This window comes from Passer domesticus, chromosome 8 (assembly GCF_036417665.1).
Source record: "Passer domesticus isolate bPasDom1 chromosome 8, bPasDom1.hap1, whole genome shotgun sequence".
Lineage (NCBI taxonomy): Eukaryota > Metazoa > Chordata > Aves > Passeriformes > Passeridae > Passer > Passer domesticus.
In genome coordinates this window covers 6,638,816-6,663,065 of record NC_087481.1, presented here as the reverse complement: position 1 = coordinate 6,663,065, position 24,250 = coordinate 6,638,816, and the positions used below count along the sequence as shown (strand labels likewise).

At 49.2% G+C, this 24,250-nt stretch overlaps 2 protein-coding genes across 2 annotated transcripts in view; both read left to right on the top strand.

Moving 5' to 3' along the window:
• Window positions 1–24,250, top strand: part of LOC135305558 (zinc finger protein 883-like) — a 176,520-nt gene that overhangs the window by 110,934 nt on the left and 41,336 nt on the right. The window lies entirely within an intron of this gene.
• LOC135305683 (bifunctional lysine-specific demethylase and histidyl-hydroxylase NO66-like) lies at window positions 14,925–15,830 on the top strand. The gene is made up of 3 exons (XM_064429435.1): window positions 14,925–15,068; window positions 15,181–15,388; window positions 15,706–15,830. The coding sequence occupies exons 1-2, from the start codon at window positions 15,045–15,047 to the stop codon at window positions 15,382–15,384; spliced, it is 228 nt and encodes a 75-aa protein (XP_064285505.1). The 5' UTR covers window positions 14,925–15,044; the 3' UTR covers window positions 15,385–15,388; window positions 15,706–15,830.

Genomic DNA, 24,250 nt, shown 5'->3' with positions numbered 1-24,250 from the left:
CCGTTTGTCCCCGTGTCCGTTTGTCCGTTGCCCGCTCACCCCCGCCTCGAGCCCCACGTTCCCCGAGGGCAGCCTCTGAGCCTCTGCAAATACGGGAACTTTGCCAAGTTCAGCCAAGAGCCAGAGTCTGGATTCCTGCACAGTGCCTCAGGAATCCCCTCAGTCCCTGCTGTGCATTGTCCCTGCTGAGGGTCAAACACTCTCAGAGCGCATTCCCTGAATGCAGAATTTGTACCTGACACAAACACTGCACTTACCTCTCCAGCATTGCTTTCCAAGAAAAACAGGGGAAGCCAAACTGTGTGTAGGTCATGGTATCTTAAAATGTCTAAAACGTGCCAACTCATCTTAGAGGTGAGATCTGTTTGGAATTAATGGGATGGAAAGATGGAAAGTGCAAGATGGAAAAGGGGAGCATAAAAATAAATAGAGAAAAATGTCTTGAATTGTTTCAATTTTCATTTAATTTCTTAAAAGCTCTTTCAGTTTTTCCAGAAACTTCTCCTCAGTCCTGTATGCTTTTTCCAAGAACCTTTCCTGAAGAATGAGGTGCAGCTTCTGTCACAAGGTGTGCCACCAACTGCAGCTTCTCTTGGCTTTCCACACTGTGTGTGCAGCACACTTGCAGCAAAGCAGGACAAATATTTGAAGAACTTGACAGCTTGTTCTTCTCTTTTCCTTGTGGGCTGGGCAGTTGTGCCATTGGTAAGGTTTTCATTGTTACTGTTCTACCCTAAGAAAACATGACAGGCTACCAAGAACTCCTGGGGAATGCAAGCCTGACTGAATGCAGAGAAACAATCTGCAGAGCCTGCAGCCAGAAGTGGAGAGCTGTGTGATAATCATTCCAACACCCCCAAGGACATCTTGAAAGTGATCTAGAAGATGAAAATGGGCTGACAGAGGGAGTTTGTTTCTGTGCTCACTTCAGATTCTTCTACATCTGAAATCAATTCTAAAATCTCCATCTAAATCAAGAGTACAATCAATTCATGAAAAGCACCAGAAAAAACTGTACCTCTCAGGAGATGAGTGAAAGAATCTGAAAATGAAAAATGCAGGAGAAATGCATTTCTCAGAACTGCAGTATTTGCCTGCGTGAAACCCTCCTCCATTTCCGTCTCATCCCTGGATCTGTTGGTGTCAGTTCTGTATTCGGTGGTGCCTCCAGCCCTGAATCCCCTCATCTACAGCCTGAGGAACCAGGAGCTCAAGGGTTCAGTGTGGAGACTGATGACTGGACATCTTAGGAAGCATTAAACTGATTGCCAATTTCTGGAAATCACTTGTAACAAAATTAATTTTTGATAGTTCTGTTGGTTTGGTTCCTTGATTTCCCTGTCTTTTTTTTTTTTTTTTTTAATATTCTCCCTAAAGCTAGATGATTGTTTCTGCCATTTCTGACTTTGTTTCTCTCCACCTTCCCTGTGGCCACAGACTGTGACAATGAGGAGCTGTGCACTCAGTGGCTTTAAAGGAACTCAAGGATCTCCCAGCAGAGTTTTCTCCAGAGATGCCCTTTTGTTGCCTTCTATGGAGCTGCAGCAGCAATGTCTGTGTGCAGAGCTGGGGCAGATCAGTGCTGGCACAGCAGCTGTGCCCAGCAGCAGCAGCAGCACTTGGTGTTGCCAGTGCTGCTGCCGTGGCCCTGCCCCGCTGCCTGGTGGCCCTGGTGTTGCTGCAGGGCCTGAGTGCTCTCGGGGCCGGGCACAGTCCTGGGGGTGGCAGTGCCGGGGCTGCAGCAGGGACAGGCCATGGGCACTGCTGGGGCAGCGCTGACGCCTCAGGCCAGGCCCTGGGGGCTGCAGGCTCCTTGCCCAGGCTCTCTCAAGAACACGGCCAGGCCAATGCTCAGCACAGAAAAGCCCCAGGGTGAGCAGCCCCAGGCTGGCCGTGGGCAGGCTGGGGGCAAACAGCATGGCTGGGGCTGTGCAAGGGCCCTGGGGGAGACGGGAAGGAGCAGCAGGGCAGGGGCTGATCCATCCCCAGGGTGCTGCACAGCCCAGGGCAGCGTCCCAGAGCGTCCTCATGGAGCTGCCAACAACATCCCCCCTCTGCAGCCCTGGCCTCTACCCCAGCTCACAGAGGTGCCGCATCCTTGCAGGCACAGCCACGGCAGCACTGGCTCAGGAGCCCCTGTTTGCATTGCACAGAGCAGGCAGGAGCACCCCGATGCTGCTGCTGTGGGGACATGAACCTGAGGGAGCACAAATGCCATCAGCCCCTGGGGCCAGCAAGGGCTGGGGGACACCAGGGAAACCACTCAGCTTTGTCCTGGCCTCTGCAGTCAGCCAGAAAGTTTGTTCCCATCAGCTGGGAGTTTCCTGTCCCACTGCAGACGCTGTTGCTCAGAGCCAGGGCTGCCTGGCAGTCATCCCCAAACTGCCCTCAGCATTTCCTTTGCTTCACCTTTGCTTTCTTTAGTCGTCCCTGATCCAGATTTCTTCCTCTTTCCCACCCCTGTCCCCTCCCCTGCAAACAGCCCATCCCTTTTTGCCCTTTCCTCTCTGGCCCCACTCCTCATTCCAGTTCCTGACTTGGCACCATGGGAACGTCCCTTGGGGAGCAGGATCATCCTCCAAGTGCTGCAGGAATTGTCTGCAGGCTCCTGCAGTGCCTGGTGCTGCTCCCTTGCCAGAGGCACCCCAGGCCAGGGGGGCACATCAGGGCTGCTGTGTCTGCGTGTGGGGCTCCCTGTTCTGGGCAATGAGGAGGAGCTGCAGAGGCTCTGCAGGACTGACACGATGGGCTTTGGGGCTGGAAGGAGAAGCTGAGACACCTGGGCTGCTGGAGCTTCTGAAGAGGAGGCCCAGGGCTCATCCTGCAACTGCTCCAAGGGTGGATTTAGAGAATCACAGCATCAGCAAGGCTGGAAAAGACCATGGACATAATCAACTCCAACCTGTGTCCTGACACCACCTTGTCTCTTCTGAGCCTCCTTTTCTCCACGATAAACAAGCTGAGCTCCATCAGCCACTCCTCACAGGATTTGTGTTCCCGACTCCGGACCAACCTTGTTTTCCTTCTCTCGACATGCTCCAACCCCTCCATGTCCTTCCTAAATTGGGGGCCCAGAACCAGATATTACACTGGAGGTGCTGCCCAGCCTGTGCTGAGAACAGGATAAGAATCACTGCCCTGCTCCTGTTGGCCATACCATTCCTGATCCAGGCCAGGAGCCATTTGCCTTCTTGCCCACCTGGGCACACTGCTGCCTCATGTCCAGCCTGCTGTCCATCAAGCCCTGCAGGTCCCTTTCTGCCTGGCTGCTGTCCAGCCACTCTGTCCCCAGCCTGTAGTGCTGCAGGGGTTGTTGTGGCCAAAGTGCAGGACCCGGCACTTGGACTTGTTCAATCACCTTGTTGGATTTGGCCCCTGGATCCAGCCTGCCCAGGGCCCTGTGCAGAGCCCTCCTATGCTCCAGGACCTCCACACTCACACCCAGCTTGGTGTCATCTGCAAATTTGCTGATGGTGGACTCAGTCCCCTCATGCAGATCATCAGTGCAGATATTGAAATCCACGCTAGCTGGCTCTGAAATATTTATACCTCAGCCATCCTGTGGGTGCCCTGTGATGGCACTCAAGGTGATTTGTTCCATAACCTTGCCAAGCACCCAGGTCAGGCTGACAGGCCTCAAGTTCCCCAGATCCTCCTTCCAGCCCTTCTTGGGGATGGGCTCACATTGGCACCTCCACTCCTCTGGGACCTCCCTGCTGATCCAGGACTGATGGTAAATGATGGAGAGCAGCTTGGGGAGATCATCCACCAGCTCCATCATCCCTCTAGGATGGATCCCATCTGCTCCCAGAGACACCTGTGAGCACCTGAGTGGCTCAGCAGGTCTCCAGCTGCTTCCTCCTGAATTCCAGGGGGCTGTTCTGCTCCCTGTGCCCATCTACCAGCTCAGGAGAACACTTGTCCTGAGGATGGCCTGTCTTATTGTTGAAAACTGAGGCAAAGAAGGGGTGAAGTACCTCAGCCCATTCTTCATCTTTGGTAATCATATCCCTCACAGTAAGAAATGCAGGTTGTCCTTACCCCTCCTTTTGACATTAATGTACCTATAAAAACATAATAATTATCCTTCACAGAAGTATCCAAGTTAAGTCCTAACTGAGCTTTTACCTCTCTAATTTTCTTTCTGCATGACCTAACAACATCCTTAAACATTTCTTGATTTACCTGCCTCTGTGTCCAAAGGTGCTGCACCCTCTTTTTAATCCCTAGAAATATCTTTTTTAATCCCTTTTTAATCCCCCTTTTCCTTGAAAAGCTCCATGCCCAGCCAGGCCAGTCATTTCCCCCTCTGGGTCATCTTTCTGCACAAAGGGGGCAGCCTACTCTTGCCCCTTCAAGATTTCTTTTTTGAAGTGTTTCCATCCTTCCTGGAACTAGTTGTTTTTAAGGGCTGTTTTTTTAAAAAAATCAATACCTGATTTGGTACTCCCCAAATCTGCATCCTCAACAGGCCAAAGTCTGCCCTCAAAAGTCCAGTGTAGAAGATTTATTGATGCCCCTCCTTCTTTTACAGAATATTTAAAAAGTCAATAATTTCATTGTGACTGTGCCCTAAACAGCCTCTGACCAGCACTTCTCCCACCAGCCCTTCTCTGTTTGTGACCAGCAGGAGACACAGCTTTCCTTGGGAGTGGGAATTGCAGGAAACCTCCCCAAAGTGCAGCTTGGAAGGTTCAGGCTGGAGCTGAGGAGAAAGCAAAGTCCCTGCCAGGGTGGAATTGTGGTGCTCGAGGTGTGGCAGCGTGAGGCTGGGCCATGGCCGGCTCTGTGTGCCAGGAGCCGGCAGCGCTGGGTGCAGGGAGCCCAGGGAGGGCACAGAAACGCTGGCTGAGAAATGCTGGGGCACAGCGAGAGGGGCGAGTGCAGCCGGCCAGGGCACAGGAGCAGCACGCACAGGGGGCACAGCCTGCAGGACAGATGGCCAAGGGCTGGGCAGGGCTGGTAGGGCCACAGGCACCCAGGCCTTTGTGCCCTGGGCTCGGGCAGCGCCTCTGGAGGCCCCACAGCAGGAACTTTCCTGGCAGGGGCTGCACTTTGGCTCTGCCCCGGCCTCCCTGGCCAGGCTGGCAGGGGCTGCAGGTTGATGGCATTTGTCCTTGCTGCCCCTCACATCCCCCTGCCCCACAGAGAGCCCCGAGCCACCCGTGAGGGACAGGCCCTGCTGGCCCAGGCTGGGCTCAGGGCTTGGCCTTTCTGCTTCCCCCAGCCAGCCCAGGCCTTGCTCAGCATTGCAGTTCCCTGCTCAGAGCCTTGGGCTCCCTGCACTCCTGGCCTCAAGGATCTGCTCTCACCAGTCCCAAAGGGAGCCTTTGGCACTCCCTGCCCTCACTGGGGCCCAGCCATGCTCCAAGGCACTTGGAGTTTTGCTGCTGACTCCTTGAGCAGCTTCTTCATCCTTCTCTCTGTGCCTGAGGCTCCTGGACCCAGCCCCAAATCCACCGTAGGGCTGATTAAAATACAGAAAGCCCTGGGGAGCTCTTTCTCTTCCTTCAATTTTCCTCCAAGCCTCCAGGGCTTGTGAAGCAGCTTGGAGTCAGTCTGGAATTCTGTTAAGGAGGGAGATTTCAAAGTGCACCGACAGCATGATGTTTGGTTTTAATCACGTGTGTGGGTTTTTATTTTTCAGTTCAGAAAAGAGGTGAAAGAACGATTCCCCAGGTGATCTTGATGCTGAATGTCTCCCTAGGAGATCTGGGCATGGAGAGGAACAAGCCCCTTGCAGGCTGACCCATTTTGGACAACCTGCTCCTCACCCCAGCCTCACCATGTCTGACATGGCCCACCTGGGACTGACATCCCAAAACATAAAAAAGTATGCATTTTTAAAATAAATAAGATTGATTAATTTATAAAATTATAATTATAGTTTTAAAATTTATATTAGTATTACTGTATATTTCTATTACCTTTGATATTTATGTGAAAAATAGAATACATTTTTAGCAATCAAAAAATTATTTGTCATTGGTTTTAAATAAAACAATTCCTTTCATTAAATCATTGACCACTACTGGCCATTTATTTCTCCTTCTTAATGCTAATTAGTGCTATTTTTAGATCTTTTGACATATTTTTTTATTATTTTCACGCACAGGGTAAAAGGGGCCACTTTGGGGCCCCTGGAGACATTTCTGGGGCACATTTGGGGCTGTTTAGGGTCTGGGCAGTGTGATAAACAAGTCCACTGAATTTAAGGATCAAATAATTATCTTTATTATTTTTGCAAGCAAGAATAAGCAAGGACAGTGCTGGGCGGCCCGGAGTCTCCGCTCCACTTTGGCTCACAAAATTCCTATCCCCTGAGTCCACCTTTTATTGCCTTCTTCTCCGGGTTTAGGGATGACGTGATCTGTCTTCTGCGCTTGCTCATTCAGTTGCTAGGGGGTCTTTTTCTGCCTTCTGGTGGTCGTGGGATGAAGGCTTAGTCCCCCTTAGCCTTCCTCTTTGTGAACGCTGAGTGAACTTATGCCTTATAAGGCATATCTATACAGAACACTATACACTTCTCTGCAAGCTAAGCAATTCTTACTAGTACTATACACTTTCTGCAAGCTAAGCAATTCTAGCGAGTTTAAGGATTGTTATTACAGCTGCTTCTCATTACTTTCCTTTCACAAGGCATAACTTTACAATGGAATTCCCAAAGCACTATAGTAAACCAGCAACCATATGTATCTGCACAAGAAGTTTTTTTGGCTATTTAACTATTGTTTTATAACATATAGTTATTTAGCTATTGATTTAATTAATGAACAAATGTATTACTACTTATTACAAATCCCACATTTCTTTTTTTACCAGTTTTGTTCATTAAATCTTTCTAGTTCTTTCCTAGCAAGCATTAAATGAACTGCCGCATCAGTTAAGCTATGTGCACTAATTATAGGTGCTAACTTCCTTAGTTTTTTCATCATATTCCAATTCATAATGAATACAACTGCTGACAAAATAAAACCAAGCAGTCAATATCAACGGAACAAAAATGGGATGGCATACACTGTTTAGGACCCCTATGGCATTAGGAGACAAACCGAAAAGGGTATCCCACTGGATGTCACTCTGGAAATGCCAGTGGCTCAGCTGAGAGCTCTGGGAATGACTGACACTGCACTGAGAGGGGCCACAGTCCTGCAAGGGGCTTTCACCAGGAGCAAACAGCAGCCTGGAGGGTGGGCAATGCTGGATCTGTACCACTGCGTGCTCATCCTTCACCTGAACGTGGAGCTGCCCCCAAAGTTGCCATGCATCACTTTTTCTTTTTCTCCTGTTGGGTATATTTTGGAGCAGCTGGTCTATGTGGCTTTTGATTGTGATCCTGTGGCAAGCAGCCATTTGCCTGCTGTGCTCTCCTCACAACTAATACTAACTCTTCATTTCCTTTGGTTTTATTTGGCGTTTTTTATCTATTTGTTTGATTTGTTTGCTGCATGGGTTTCTTTCTTTGTTTGTTTGGGTTTTTGTCTGATTTGGTTTGAGGTTTTTTTTGGTTTTTCATAAATGACTGGTGAAGTTGGCAAAGCCAAACTCAAGATAATGTAAACCAGGATCAGCTTTCCAGAAATTGCTTTTGGCTGGGTTTAGCTGCATCCCCCAGGCTCAGGATCACTAGTATATTTTCAGGTTTTGCTCTGCATATCAGCCTGCCCAGACTCCGCTTGGTGTTTCACAAATGGAGAAGACAATGGACATTGTGCCAAGCTTCCTTTCAAACAGAAAAACCTGGGTCAGCATGACAGAAAAGAAGAAAAATAAATCACCAGTTAGAACAGAACCAGTGTCCCACCATCTTCCCCTCCACTGTTATTAATTTTGTACATTTAGAGGCAAACCTGGGTCTAAAGCTTGCATCTCTCAGTTCCTGATGCTAATAGCTACCCTTCAGCCTTGACTCACCCTGATGTGACTGACTGCTGGGCAAGTGGGTCTGGGGATGCTCAGCCTGGAGAGAGGAGACACTGGGAGGCCTCCCTGTGGCTGTGCAGGACTGGAAGGGTCCTGCAGGAAAGAAGGGGACAGAGTGTTCAGCAGGGCCTGTGGTGACAGGACAAGGGGGGATGGCTTTCAACTGCAGCAGGTTGATTGAAGCTGCATCTAAGGAAGCTGCTCTTTTCCACTGGGGGTGGTGGGGCACTGGCCCAGGCTGTGCACAGAGGCTGTGCATGCCCCATCCTTGGCAACAGGGCTCTGAGCAGCACGCTCTGGGGGAAGACTGCTCAGCTGGGAACAAGATGTTGTTCTCCAGGCTCCCTTGCAAGCCCAACCGTTCAGGGACTCCATCATTCCACGGTCTCCACTGTCCACTTCAGATGGAGCCTGGGAACTGTGATGTCACAGCCCACGCTCCAGCTGAAACGTCCAGCGCCCAGCAAAGGGCACAACACAATCCTTGGCCGTTGTGTTTGCACGCTCTTCACCCTGCTCCTGCCCACTCTGCTTGTCACCTTTCCTCAGTCCTGAAAGATCCTGAGTGCCTGGATTTCATCATCCAGCCCTGCAGGATGCTCCCATTTGTCCTGAGGAAGGTGTGGTGCCATTCCATGGAGGTGGACACCCCCACCTGCCCGGGTGGGCTGGAGCTCTGTGGGCATGGAGTGGGACAGGGAGCCCACTCTGAGGTTTTGCTGCCTCTGCAGGCTGTCCCAGATGGAGAAGAGGAGATGGAGGTGGATATAGAGATTGATAGAGAGGAGGACATGGAGACGGAGGGAGCAGATACTGGAGAGGAGGAGATGGAGGTGGAGGTGGTTGTGGAAGAGGAGATGGAAGTGGATATGGAAGAGTCCATTGAGGACATGGACATTGATTAAAATGGTGAGGAAGAGGCCCTGATCTTGGCATGAAGAGCAATGCCAGCAGCAGGACAGGCAGAGTGGGTCTCCTGCTGCCAGGCTGGGGCTGGGCTGGGTGCTCCCTGCTCAGGGACATTGTACCCAGGGCACTGGATTCTGGTGGCCATTCACAGCCTGTCCTGTGCCTGCTTTGCTCCACACAAGCTCCGTCCCAGACCCAGCCAGGCTCAGTTCTGGTAGCAGAGTCCTGCTGCTGGGCCAGCGTGTGCCAGCCAGGGGGCACATGCAAGAGCCCTCTGTGCCTGACTGGACTGACCGTGGCATTTGCTTTTCTTCCAGGTGCGATGGACATCATGGAGAGAGATGCCACCTTTCTGTACATACATTTTACACTTTGATGTTGACTTTAGGATATAGGTTTTAGGGCTTTTTGTCTTCTGTAAATATGTTTCATATATTTTTTGTTAGATAGGTTTTTATGTATATATGTTCTATCGATTGTTGTTGTTACAAATATTCTTGCAATGTAAATATCTTCTGTATTTTTTCTGCTGTTCTTCTGTAATAAACATATTTTATTTTTCACGCCCCAGTTCTCCTTGCATTTGCTTCAGGCACAGGCAGCATTTTGCAAAGTTGTAGTTTCCACTTGCTCCAGGTTCCCAGGGCTGGAGGTCAGAAGTAGATGAAGGGGAAAAAATCCACAATTAAGAGTGTCCAGGACACCCAGAGCCAAAAGAAGCGCAGGGGATCAGGAAAGAGGGAAGCACGTGCTCCAAACAACAGAAATGAAGTGAGAGCTCTGGAGGGAACAAAAGAAAGAGGAAGCCTGAAGAAAGGAAAAAACATCTCCCCACAAGATGTTTTGCTTTTTTTCATTGAGAGTCTCTTCTATCATGTGGTGGAAACCCGGAAAAATGAAGGTCAGGAGAAGCATGGTTTATTGGGAACATTCCTGCATTGTAGACAATCCTTGTGCAAATCAGTCCATGCAGCACTCACATGTTTAATTTCTTCTGTTCCTGGGGAAGCAGAGTTGCTTTATTTACTCCAAGCAAGATTTTCTCCCTCCTCCCTGGCAAAGAACAAGCTCCCATCCTGGGAAGCGCTCGCTGCTTTCCTTAACACTCATCACACCCATGCTAAGGAGAGTGGAGCAGGTTAATTTATCACTTGTTGCAAGTTCTAAGTCCTTCTTAGATAAGGACCATGTTCAGCTGAGTGACAGTGAAGCAAAATGGCAAGCCAGGAATACATTGCCCTGCACACAACATCCTCCATTCCCATGGATGGTTTCTCACTGGCACACAGGAGGAAGGAAGGAACACAAATGCATCATTGTACATCAAGTCATACATGTTGAGGGATGAAAAGATCTCACGGGGATATGGAAACCCGCCCTGAAAAGCAGTTCAGAGAAATCCTGAGCTGTTTTGTGCTGCTAGGCATGAAGATGCTCAGTGTCTTCCACAGATGCTCAGCAGGCAGCAGGATTGCGGTTGGGTGTCACTCTGCAAATGCCAGTGGCTCAGCTGAGAGCTCTGGCAGTGACTGACACCGCACTGAGAGGGGCCCCAGTCCTGCAAGGGTCTTTCATCAGGAGCAAACAGCAGCCTGGAGGATGGGCAATGCTGGATCTGTACCACTGCGTGCTCATCCTTCACCTGAATGTGGAGCTGCCCCCAAAGTTGCCATGGATCACTTTTTCTTTTTCTCCTCTTGGGTATATTTTGGAGCAGCTGTTCTATGTGGCTTTTGATGGTGATCCTGTGGGAAGCAGCCATTTGCCTGCTGTGCTATCCTTGCAACTAATACTAACTCTTCATTTCCTTTGGTTTTATTTGGCGTTTTTTATCTATTTGTTTGATTGGTTTGCTTCATGGGTTTGTTTGTTTGTTTGTTTGATTGATTGATTGGGTTTTTGTCTGATTTGGTTTGAGTTTTTTTTTGGTTTTTCATAAATGACTGGTGAAGTTGGCAAAGCCAAACTCAAGACAATGTAAACCAGGATCAGCTTTCCAGAAATTGCTTTTGGCTGGGTTTAGCTGCATCCCCCAGGCTCAGGATCACTAGTATATTTTCAGGCTTTGCTCTGCATATCAGCCTGCCCAGACTCCGCTTGGTCTTTCACGAATGGAGAAGACAATGGACATTGTGCCAAGCTTCCTTTCCAACAGAAAAACCTGGGACAGCATGACAGAAAAAAAGAAAAATAAATCACCAGTTAGAACAGAACCAGTGTCCCACCATCTTCCTCTCCACTGTTATTAATTTTGTACATTTAGAGGCAAACGTGGGTCTAAAGCTTACATCTCTCAGTTCCTGATGCTATTTGCTACCCTGCAGCCTTGACTGGCCCTGATGTGACTGAGTGCTGGGCAAGTGGGGCTGGAGATGCTCAGCCTGGAGAGAGGAGACACTGGGAGGCCTCCCTGTGGCTGTGCAGGACTGGAAGGGTCCCGCAGGAAAGAAGGGGACAGAGTGTTCAGCAGGGCCTGTGCTGACAGGACAAGGGGGGATGGCTTTCAACTGCAGCAGGTTGATTGAAGCTGCATCTAAGGAAGCTGCTCTTTTCCACTGGGGGTGGTGGGGCACTGGCCCAGGCTGTGCACAGAGGCTGTGCATGCCCCATCCTTGGCAACAGGGCTCTGAGCAGCCTGCTCTGGGGGAAGACTGCTCAGCTGGGAACAAGATGTTGTTCTTCAGGCTCCCTTGCAAGCCCAACCGTTCAGGGACTCCATCATTCCATGGTCTCCACTGTCCACTTCAGATGGAGCCTGGGAACTGTGATGTCACAGCCCACGCTCCAGCTGGAACGTCCAGCACCCAGCAAAGGGCACAACACAATCCTTGGCCGTTGTGTTTGCACGCTCTTCACCCTGCTCCTGCCCACTCTGCTTGTCACCTTTCCTCAGTCCTGAAAGATCCTGAGTGCCTGGATTTCATCATCCAGCCCTGCAGGATGCTCCCATTTGTCCTGAGGAAGGTGTGGTGCCATTCCATGGAGGTGGACACCCCCACCTGCCCGGGTGGGCTGGAGCTCTGTGGGCATGGAGTGGGACAGGGAGCCCACTCTGAGGTTTTGCTGCCTCTGCAGGCTGTCCCAGATGGAGAAGAGGAGATGGAGGTGGATATAGAGATTGATAGAGAGGAGGACATGGAGACGGAGGGAGCAGATACTGGAGAGGAGGAGATGGAGGTGGAGGTGGTTGTGGAAGAGGAGATGGAAGTGGATATGGAAGAGTCCATTGAGGACATGGACATTGATTAAAATGGTGAGGAAGAGGCCCTGATCTTGGCATGAAGAGCAATGCCAGCAGCAGGACAGGCAGAGTGGGTCTCCGGCTGCCAGGCTGGGGCTGGGCTGGGTGCTCCCTGCTCAGGGACATTGTACCCAGGGCACTGGATTCTGGTGGCCATTCACAGCCTGTCCTGTGCCTGCTTTGCTCCACACAAGCTCCCTCCCAGACCCAGCCAGGCTCAGTTCTGGTAGCAGAGTCCTGCTGCTGGGCCAGCGTGTGCCAGCCAGGGGGCACATGCAAGAGCCCTCTGTGCCTGACTGGACTGACCGTGGCATTTGCTTTTCTTCCAGGTGCGATGGACATCATGGAGAGAGATGCCACCTTTCTGTACATACGTTTTACACTTTGATGTTGACTTTAGGATATAGGTTTTAGGGCTTTTTGTCTTCTGTAAATATGTTTCATATATTTTTTGTTAGATAGGTTTTTATGTATATATGTTCTATCGATTGTTGTTGTTACAAATATTCTTGCAATGTAAATATCTTCTGTATTTTTTCTGCTGTTCTTCTGTAATAAACATATTTTATTTTTCACGCCCCAGTTCTCCTTGCATTTGCTTCAGGCACAGGCAGCATTTTGCAAAGTTGTAGTTTCCACTTGCTCCAGGTTCCCAGGGCTGGAGGTCAGAAGTAGATGAAGGGGAAAAAATCCACAATTAAGAGTGTCCAGGACACCCAGAGCCAAAAGAAGCGCAGGGGATCAGGAAAGAGGGAAGCACGTGCTCCAAACAACAGCAGAAATGAAGTGAGAGCTCTGGAGGGAACAAAAGAAAGAGGAAGCCTGAAGAAAGGAAAAAACGTCTCCCCACAAGTTGTTTTGCTTTTTTTTCATTGATTGTCTCTTCTATCATGTGGTGGAAACCCAGAAAAATAATTGTCAGGAGAAGCATGGTTTATTTGGAACATTCCTGCATAGTAGACAATCCTTGTGCAAATCATCCCATGCAGCACTCACATATTTAATTGCTTCTGTTCCTGGGGAAGCAGAGTTGCTTTATTTACTCCAAGCAAGATTTTCTCCCTCCTCCCTGGCAAAGAACAGGCTCCCATCCTGGCAAGCGCTCGCTGCTTTCCTTAACACTCATCACAGCCATGCTAAGGAGAGTGGAGCAGGTTAATTTATCACTTGTTGCAAGTTCTAAGTCCTTCTTAGATAAGGACCATGTTCAGCTGAGTGACAGTGAAGCAAAATGGCAAGCCAGGAATCAATTTCCCTGCACACAATGTCCTCCAGTCACATGGATGGTTTCTCACTGGCACACAGGAGGAAGGAAAGGAACACAAATGCATCATTGTACATCAAGTCATACATGTTGAAGGATGAGCAGATCTCACGGGGATATGGAACCCCCCCTGAAAAGCAGTTCAGAGAAATCCTGAGCTGTTTTGTGGTCCTAGGCATGAAGATGCTCAGGATCTTCCACAGATGCTCAGCAGGCAGCAGGATTGCGGCTGGATGTCACTCTGCAAATGCCAGTGGCTCAGCTGAGAGCTCTGGCAGTGACTGACACCGCACTGAGAGGGGCCACAGTCCTGCAAGGGTCTTTCATCAGGAGCAAACAGCAGCCTGGAGGGTGGGCAATGCTGGATCTGTACCACTGCGTGCTCATCCTTCACCTGAATGTGGAGCTGCCCCCAAAGTTGCCATGCATCAGTTTTTCCTTTTCTACTCTTGGGTATATTTTGGAGCAGCTATTCTATGTGGCTTTTGATGGTGATCCTGTGGCAAGCAGCCATTTGCCTGCTGTGCTATCCCTGCAACTAATACTAACTCTTCATTTCCTTTGGTTTTATTTGGCGTTTTTCATCTATTTGTTTGATTGGTTTGCTGCATGGGTTTGTTTGTTTGTTTGTTTGTTTGTTTGATTTGGGTTTTTGTCTGATTAGGTTTGAGTTTTTTGTTCGCTTTTTCATAAATGACTGGTGAAGTTGGCAAAGCCAAACTCAAGATAATGTAAACCAGGATCAGCTTTCCAGAAATTGCTTTTGGCTGGGTTTAGCTGCATCCCCCAGGCTCAGGATCACTAGAATATTTTCAGGTTTTGCTCTGCATATCAGCCTGCCCAGACTCCGCTTGGTGTTTCACAAATGGAGAAGACAATGGACATTGTGCCAAGCTTCCTTTCAAACTGAAAAACCTGGGTCAGCATGACAGAAAAGAAGAAAAATAAATCACCAGTTAGAACAGAACCAGTGTCCCACCATCTTCCTCTCCACTGTTATTAATTTTGTACATTTAGAGGCAAACCTGGGTCTAAAGCTTGCATCTCTCAGTTCCTGATGCTATTTGCTACCCTGCAGCCTTTACTCGCCCTGATGTGACTGAGTGCTGGGCAAGTGGGGCTGGGGATGCTCAGACTGGAGAGAGGAGACACTGGGCGGCCTCACTGTGGCTGTGCAGGACTGGAAGGGTCCTGCAGGAAAGAAGGGGACAGAGTGTTCAGCAGGGCCTGTGCTGACAGGACAAGTGGGGATGGCTTTCAACTGCAGGGGGTTGATTGAAGCTGCATCTAAGGAAGCTGCTCTTTTCCACTGGGGGTGGTGGGGCACTGGCCCAGGCTGTGCACAGAGGCTGTGCATGCCCCATCCTTGGCAACAGGGCCCTGAGCAGCACGCTCTGGGGGAAGACTGCTCAGCTGGGAACAAGATGTTGTTCTTCAGGCTCCCTTGCAAGCCCAACCGTTCAGGGACTCCATCATTCCACGGTCTCCACTGTCCACTTCAGATGGAGCCTGGGAACTGTGATGTCACAGCCCACGCTCCAGCTGGAACATCCAGTGCCCAGCAAAGGGCACAACACAACCGTTTTTCGTTGTGTTCACATGCTCTTCACCCTGCTCCTGCCCACTCTGCTTTTCACCTGCCCCCTGATAACCCATTCAGTCCTGAAAGGTCCTTAGTGCCTGGATTTTGTCATCCAGCCCTGCAGGATGCTCCTCTTTGTTCTGGGAAAGGTATGGTGCCATTCCATGGAGGTGGACACCCCACACCTGCCCGGGTGGGCTGGAGCTCTGTGGGCATGGAGTGGGACAGGGAGCCCACTCTGAGGTTTTGCTACCTCTGCAGGCTGTCCCAGACAGAGAGGAGGAGATGGAGGTAGATACAAAGATTGATACGGAGGAGGAGATGGAAATAGACGGAGAAGACCCTGGCGAGGAAGAGATGGATGTGGATGTGGAGGAGGAAGAAGAGATGGACGTGTATGTGGATGAGAAACAAGAGATGGATGTGGATATGGAAGAGTCCATTGAGGACATGGATATTGATTAAGAAGGTGAGGAAGAGGCCATGATCTTGGCATGAAGAGCAATGCCAGCAGCAGGACAGGCAGAGTGGGTCTCCTGCTGCCAGGCTGGGGCTGGGCTGGGTGCTCCCTGCTCAGGGACATTGTACCCAGGGCACTGGATTCTGGTGGCCATCCACAGCCTGTCCTGTGCCTGCTTTGCTCCACACAAGCTCCATGCCAGACCCAGCCAGGCTCAGTTCTGGTAGCAGAGTCCTGCTGCTGGGCCAGCATGTGCCAGCCTGGGGGCACATGCAAGAGCCCTCTGTGCCTGACTGGAGTGACTGTGGCATTTGCTTTTCTTCCAGGTGCGATGGACATCACAGACAGAGACACCACCCTTTTGTATATATGTTCTACAGTTTGTTGTTGTTCTTTAGAATGTAGATTTTAGGGCTATTTTTGACTTCTGTAAATACGTTTCCCATAGTTTTGCCAGGTAGGTTTTTATGTATGTATGTTCTATCGATTGTTGTTGTTACAAATATTCTTACAATGTAAATGTATTCTGCATTTTTGCTGCTGTTCTTCTGTAATAAACAAATTTTACTTTTCACACCCCAGTTCTCCTTGCATGTGCTTCAGGCACAGGCAGCATTTTGCCAAGTGGTTGTTTCCAGTTGCTCCAGGTTCCCAGGGCTGGAGGTCCCTGGCACAGCCTCCCCAGGAGTGGGGGTCCCTGTGCACAGAGGGGTCCCACTGACAGAGGTGAGCCTCTCCTTGCAGTTTCTCTGGACACACTTGGGAGCTGTAGGGGCAAAGCCCAGCGTGCCCTGGCCCATGGATCCCATGTTGGAGCAGGGCTGAGCCTGTGTGCTCCTGCAGAGCCTCAGCCATGGCTCTTCCCTGGGCAGCCCCAGGGCTAAGGAGGGAGCACTGGGCTGTGGGCAAGCCCTGCTCCTGGGCACCCTGAGGGGCTGGAGCCAGCCTGGAGGGAGCCTCAGCCCTACATGGACCAAGATTTCCTTTGGAAACCCTCTCTGTCCCCAGACTCTGCTGAGCACAAGAAGAATTGATCCTCCTAGTTCAAGGTGTGACCTTCATCGGCACAAATGTGTCCCTTGCACTTTCTAGCACAGCAAATGTCAGTGCTTGTAATCCCTGTTCTGTACACTCTGCTCAGGCAGCAGAACATCTGAACCTGAGGGAACATCTGGAATTAGCACCAACCTGCAGAGAGCTACAGGGGGAGAACCTACCCCCAACCACCCAGAGAAATACTTGACACTGATAGTCTGGGGCAGAGCTGAAACTAAAGTATTTTAATGCCAAGAGAGAGGATTATTTTATTGCTGAATTCATTCTGCAAGAACAAGAATGGAAGCTTTTGGTCTCCTCACCTGCCACCGATGTGTATTGCCAAGGTTTGCCTCTGGGTTATGACTGATTTTGATGAATCTGTTCAGAACTCTGATGCTGTTCCTGGCTAAGGTGCAGAGATGATATTTCAGAGCCAGATGAGCTCAGCACATCTTGTGTAATGCAGAATTTCCAGACCCAGACATTCAGGCCATGCAAACTGATACTTTTTCATCTCTGTGCAAAGATCAGTAGTAGGACATCCCTGATGTACCACACACTTCTCAGATGCTCCTCTGACCAGCTATATACCCCATGGCATTGTTCCTGGCACAACGTTAAAGCCAGGCAGGTCACACATATTCTCTTCCTCTGACTCCTGCAGGGATGACAACATCAAAAAACGGAAAAGAGATATAATGATCAGGGATTTTCATTGTGTGAGCTCTGGATTCCCCAAGCTCTTGCAGAGGGGGGAATGTTCATTGGGCAAAGGACTCGAGAAAGAGCCTCAAATTGTCCAAAATCTCAGCAAAAATATTATTTCCTGTGGAACCCTTCACCAAAGCTGGTCACACTTCAGGCCCTTTCTGCACCCATTTCCTGATGTGCATCTCCCCGTGGGATGTTCCCACTGCTCCAGGGACCCAGCACAAACCTTATAGCCCCACACCAACACACCCCCAGGAGCTGCAGCCTTCCCTCCAAACCTGGGCACCTGCAACAGCCACCTCTGCGCTGAGCTGAGCCTGTTTCTCCCAAAACCAGGTGCTCCATTTATCCTTGAAAAGATTGACAATAGCATTCTTGTCTTCTCCAAAAGGGCCATCATTTCACAACTGTCATCTCCACACTGAGACTTTATTCCCTTCAAGTGTTCAAGTACACAGGCAGCACCAAGGAAGGCGCTGAAGTGAGTCAAGTTGAACCCCAAAGAGCTCTCAGCTGCCTGTGAAAGCTCAGACAAGCACTAGAGAAAGAATTAATGCTCCCATAACTGGCACCTAACAGCCACAGGGCAAGTGAGAAGTTGGTATTAGAGAATGAAGAAAAAGCACTGAGTAATAAAAGGTGAGAAAAATCCATCACTCCAGCAGGTAAATGAAGGTAAACCACATGAAGAAACAGAAGAAGATGGAGGGGAAAAAACCCAACATTAATAGTGTCCGCGACACCCAGAGCCAAAAGAAGCCCAGGGGATCAGCAAGGATGTAAGCACGTGCTCCAAACAACAGCAGAAATGAAGTGAGAGCTCTGGAGGGAACAAAAGAAAGAGGCAGCCTGAAGAAAGGAAATAATGCCTCCCCACAAGGTGTTTTGGTTTTTTCAAGTGAGAGTCTCATGTATTGTGTGGTGGAAACCTAGAAAAATGAAGGTCGGGAGAATCATGGTTGATTTGGAACATTCCTGCATAGCAGACGAGATATAGCCTTGTGCAAATTATTCCATGCAGCATTCACATGTTTAATTCCTTTTTTTCATCTTCCTGGGGAAGCAGAGTTGCTTTATTTACTCCAAGCAATATTTTCTCCCTCCTCCCTGGCAAAGAACAAGCTCCTATCCTGGCAAGTGCTCCTGGCTTTACTTAAGGCTCATCACATCCATGCTAAGGAGAGTGGAGCAGGTTAATTCATCACTTGTTCCAATGATTAACTTGCCCAGCTGCCAGGTTCAAGAGCCCCAGAGTGCCTCAGGTTGTACAGGATCACAGAAGGAAAAGCTCCATTGAATTCAGTTGCTGCCACACTAGCCCTCTTTGCCTGTCAAACACATTCAGCTGCTCTTGCTCTGCCCTGTGAAAATCCCCCATAAAATACAAATGAAAATCCCTCATCACCTGTGAGAAAGCACAGCTGGGTTCTGCTCAGGGCATTTCAAACTATGTGGGATAGTTGTGACCTCCCCTTGCAAAGGCAGCATTTCAGGAAAACCAAAAGTTTCTTTTCATGGACTCACCAGACTCAGCACACCTTCCGCTAGATCAGGTTGCTCCAAGCCCCATCCAACCTGGCCTTGAACACTTCCAAGGGTGACACAACCACAGCTTCTCTGGAACCTGTTTTGCTCCTCCCAGGTCTAAAATCATACCCAACTTAGCAGCCTCAGAGATTGATTTCTACCCAATAGCATAGAAATTACATTCAATTGCATTTTTCTAGGAAAGAAATATGGCAAACCTTGTTTGCATCTGACTTGGCAAAATCAACACAAGCTCTTCAGAAAGGGCTGCTGCCCACTTGTCTTGTTTTTCCCCATTTGTGGAACATTTTCATTCTGTTGTTGTTTGGAGCAGTATTTTAATAGATCTGGCTGAGGCTGCTGAAAATAGTACAGCAAGTTACTTGTGTGAGGGGTGGAAAACTGAGCTCACGCACATCCAGCGTTTCTGTTGTTGGAAGTCTTCAATCCCACCTATCTGATGGGATGAAATAGGTGCTACTAATCCAATTTCTAAAGTATCATGCATTGAACTGACACTATTTGAAGACTTAAAAATAAAGCCAATTTAAACAAAACTCAGCTCTTTTCCATTTTCTCTGTTCCACAGTTGATGACAGAAGACAGAAGAGAAAGATTGTTTTGGGAACAATGTTTTCAGGACTCTAAAAAGAATATCCAACCTGCTCTGCCACACTCTCAGCTGTTACAGCCCCAAAAAGCACTGGTTGCCTTTGCTCACAGAGTCACAATTGTGATGGGATATCTACCACAGCACAGGATGGCCAATTTTTGTTTGTTTTCCTGGGAATAACTACAGCACTTCTGGGTAGCAAGGCAAACATGTGGCTCTTCTACAGGCCCTTGAAACTGGACATGTGAAATGAGGCCCACAAAGCCAAAGGCCAGCTGAACCTGGGATCTCTGAATGGGTCTTCCCATTCTTCCCAGGATGATGAATGGCAATCACTGTTCTGCCAGGGAAAGGGCATCTGCTGGGAATGTGGTGTAGAAAATATGCTTTCTGCTCCTCTCAGAGACAAAATTCCTACCCATTTCTTCTGAGTCCTTCTTAGATAAGGACTATGTTCAGCTGAGTGACAGTGAAGCAAAATGGCAAGCCAGGAATACATTGCCCTGCACACAACATCCTCCATTCCCATGGATGGTTTCTCACTGGCACACAGGAGGAACTAAGGAAGGAACCCAAATACATCATTGTACATCAAGTCATACATGTTGAGGGATGAACAGATCTCACAGGGATATGGAAACCCCCCCCTTGAAAGCCAGTTCAGAGAAATCCTGAGCTGTTTTGTGGTCCTAGGAATGAAGATGCTCAGGATCTTCCACAGATGCTCAGCAGGCAGTAGGATTGCGGCTGGATGTCACTCTGGAAATGCCAGTGGCTCAGCTGAGAGCTCTGGGAGTGACTGACACTGCACTGAGAGGGGCCACAGTCCTGCAAGGGGCTTTCATCAGGAGCAAACAGCAGCCTGGAGGGTGGGCAATGCTGGATCTGTACCACTGCGTGCTCATCCTTCACCTGAATGTGGAGCTGCCCCCAAAGTTGCCATGCATCACTTTTTCTTTTTCTCCTGTTGGGTATATTTTGGAGCAGCTGTTCTATGTGGCTTTTGATGGTGATCCTGTGGCAAGCAGCCATTTGCCTGCTGTGCTATCCTTGCAACTAATACTAACTCTTCATTTCCTTTGGTTTTATTTGGCGTTTTTTATCTATTTGTTGGATTGGTTTGCTGCATGGTTTTGTATGTTTGTTTGTTTGTTTGGGTTTTTGTCTGATTTGGTTTGAGTTTTTTGTTTGCTTTTTCATAAAAGACTGGTGAAGTTGGCAAAGCCAAACTCAAGATAATGTAAACCAGGATCAGCTTTCCAGAAATTCCTATTGGCTAAGTTTAGCTCCATCCCCCAGGCTCAGGATCACTAGTATATTTTCAGGTTTTGCTCTGCATATCAGCCTGCCCAGACTCCGCTTGGTCTTTCACAAATGGAGAAGACAATGGATATTGTGCCAAGCTTCCTTCCAAACAGAAAAACCTGGGGCAGCATGACAGAAAAGAAGAAAAATAAATCACCAGTTAGAACAGAACCAGTGTCCCACCATCTTCCTCTCCACTGTTATTAATTTTGTACATTTAGAGGCAAACGTGGGTCTAAAGCTTACATCTCTCAGTTCCTGATGCTATTTGCTACCCTGCAGCCTTGACTGGCCCTGATGTGACTGAGTGCTGGGCAAGTGGGGCTGGAGATGCTCAGCCTGGAGAGAGGAGACACTGGGAGGCCTCCCTGTGGCTGTGCAGGACTGGAAGGGTCCCGCAGGAAAGAAGGGGACAGAGTGTTCAGCAGGGCCTGTGCTGACAGGACAAGGGGGGATGGCTTTCAACTGCAGCAGGTTGATTGAAGCTGCATCTAAGGAAGCTGCTCTTTTCCACTGGGGGTGGTGGGGCACTGGCCCAGGCTGTGCACAGAGGCTGTGCATGCCCCATCCTTGGCAACAGGGCTCTGAGCAGCCTGCTCTGGGGGAAGACTGCTCAGCTGGGAACAAGATGTTGTTCTTCAGGCTCCCTTGCAAGCCCAACCGTTCAGGGACTCCATCATTCCATGGTCTCCACTGTCCACTTCAGATGGAGCCTGGGAACTGTGATGTCACAGCCCACGCTCCAGCTGGAACGTCCAGCACCCAGCAAAGGGCACAACACAATCCTTGGCCGTTGTGTTTGCACGCTCTTCACCCTGCTCCTGCCCACTCTGCTTGTCACCTTTCCTCAGTCCTGAAAGATCCTGAGTGCCTGGATTTCATCATCCAGCCCTGCAGGATGCTCCCATTTGTCCTGAGGAAGGTGTGGTGCCATTCCATGGAGGTGGACACCCCCACCTGCCCGGGTGGGCTGGAGCTCTGTGGGCATGGAGTGGGACAGGGAGCCCACTCTGAGGTTTTGCTGCCTCTGCAGGCTGTCCCAGATGGAGAAGAGGAGATGGAGGTGGATATAGAGATTGATAGAGAGGAGGACATGGAGACGGAGGGAGCAGATACTGGAGAGGAGGAGATGGAGGTGGAGGTGGTTGTGGAAGAGGAGATGGAAGTGGATATGGAAGAGTCCATTGAGGACATGGACATTGATTAAAATGGTGAGGAAGAGGCCCTGATCTTGGCATGAAGAGCAATGCCAGCAGCAGGACAGGCAGAGTGGGTCTCCGGCTGCCAGGCTGGGGCTGGGCTGGGTGCTCCCTGCTCAGGGACATTGTACCCAGGGCACTGGATTCTGGTGGCCATTCACAGCCTGTCCTGTGCCTGCTTTGCTCCACACAAGCTCCCTCCCAGACCCAGCCAGGCTCAGTTCTGGTAGCAGAGTCCTGCTGCTGGGCCAGCGTGTGCCAGCCAGGGGGCACATGCAAGAGCCCTCTGTGCCTGACTGGACTGACCGTGGCATTTGCTTTTCTTCCAGGTGCGATGGACATCATGGAGAGAGATGCCACCTTTCTGTACATACGTTTTACACTTTGATGTTGACTTTAGGATATAGGTTTTAGGGCTTTTTGTCTTCTGTAAATATGTTTCATATATTTTTTGTTAGATAGGTTTTTATGTATATATGTTCTATCGATTGTTGTTGTTACAAATATTCTTGCAATGTAAATATCTTCTGTATTTTTTCTGCTGTTCTTCTGTAATAAACATATTTTATTTTTCACGCCCCAGTTCTCCTTGCATTTGCTTCAGGCACAGGCAGCATTTTGCAAAGTTGTAGTTTCCACTTGCTCCAGGTTCCCAGGGCTGGAGGTCAGAAGTAGATGAAGGGGAAAAAATCCACAATTAAGAGTGTCCAGGACACCCAGAGCCAAAAGAAGCGCAGGGGATCAGGAAAGAGGGAAGCACGTGCTCCAAACAACAGCAGAAATGAAGTGAGAGCTCTGGAGGGAACAAAAGAAAGAGGAAGCCTGAAGAAAGGAAAAAACGTCTCCCCACAAGTTGTTTTGCTTTTTTTTCATTGATTGTCTCTTCTATCATGTGGTGGAAACCCAGAAAAATAATTGTCAGGAGAAGCATGGTTTATTTGGAACATTCCTGCATAGTAGACAATCCTTGTGCAAATCATCCCATGCAGCACTCACATATTTAATTGCTTCTGTTCCTGGGGAAGCAGAGTTGCTTTATTTACTCCAAGCAAGATTTTCTCCCTCCTCCCTGGCAAAGAACAGGCTCCCATCCTGGCAAGCGCTCGCTGCTTTCCTTAACACTCATCACAGCCATGCTAAGGAGAGTGGAGCAGGTTAATTTATCACTTGTTGCAAGTTCTAAGTCCTTCTTAGATAAGGACCATGTTCAGCTGAGTGACAGTGAAGCAAAATGGCAAGCCAGGAATCAATTTCCCTGCACACAATGTCCTCCAGTCACATGGATGGTTTCTCACTGGCACACAGGAGGAAGGAAAGGAACACAAATGCATCATTGTACATCAAGTCATACATGTTGAAGGATGAGCAGATCTCACGGGGATATGGAACCCCCCCTGAAAAGCAGTTCAGAGAAATCCTGAGCTGTTTTGTGGTCCTAGGCATGAAGATGCTCAGGATCTTCCACAGATGCTCAGCAGGCAGCAGGATTGCGGCTGGATGTCACTCTGCAAATGCCAGTGGCTCAGCTGAGAGCTCTGGCAGTGACTGACACCGCACTGAGAGGGGCCACAGTCCTGCAAGGGTCTTTCATCAGGAGCAAACAGCAGCCTGGAGGGTGGGCAATGCTGGATCTGTACCACTGCGTGCTCATCCTTCACCTGAATGTGGAGCTGCCCCCAAAGTTGCCATGCATCAGTTTTTCCTTTTCTACTCTTGGGTATATTTTGGAGCAGCTATTCTATGTGGCTTTTGATGGTGATCCTGTGGCAAGCAGCCATTTGCCTGCTGTGCTATCCCTGCAACTAATACTAACTCTTCATTTCCTTTGGTTTTATTTGGCGTTTTTCATCTATTTGTTTGATTGGTTTGCTGCATGGGTTTGTTTGTTTGTTTGTTTGTTTGTTTGATTTGGGTTTTTGTCTGATTAGGTTTGAGTTTTTTGTTCGCTTTTTCATAAATGACTGGTGAAGTTGGCAAAGCCAAACTCAAGATAATGTAAACCAGGATCAGCTTTCCAGAAATTGCTTTTGGCTGGGTTTAGCTGCATCCCCCAGGCTCAGGATCACTAGAATATTTTCAGGTTTTGCTCTGCATATCAGCCTGCCCAGACTCCGCTTGGTGTTTCACAAATGGAGAAGACAATGGACATTGTGCCAAGCTTCCTTTCAAACTGAAAAACCTGGGTCAGCATGACAGAAAAGAAGAAAAATAAATCACCAGTTAGAACAGAACCAGTGTCCCACCATCTTCCCCTCCACTGTTATTAATTTTGTACATTTAGAGGCAAACCTGGGTCTAAAGCTTGCATCTCTCAGTTCCTGATGCTATTTGCTACCCTGCAGCCTTTACTCGCCCTGATGTGACTGAGTGCTGGGCAAGTGGGGCTGGGGATGCTCAGACTGGAGAGAGGAGACACTGGGCGGCCTCACTGTGGCTGTGCAGGACTGGAAGGGTCCTGCAGGAAAGAAGGGGACAGAG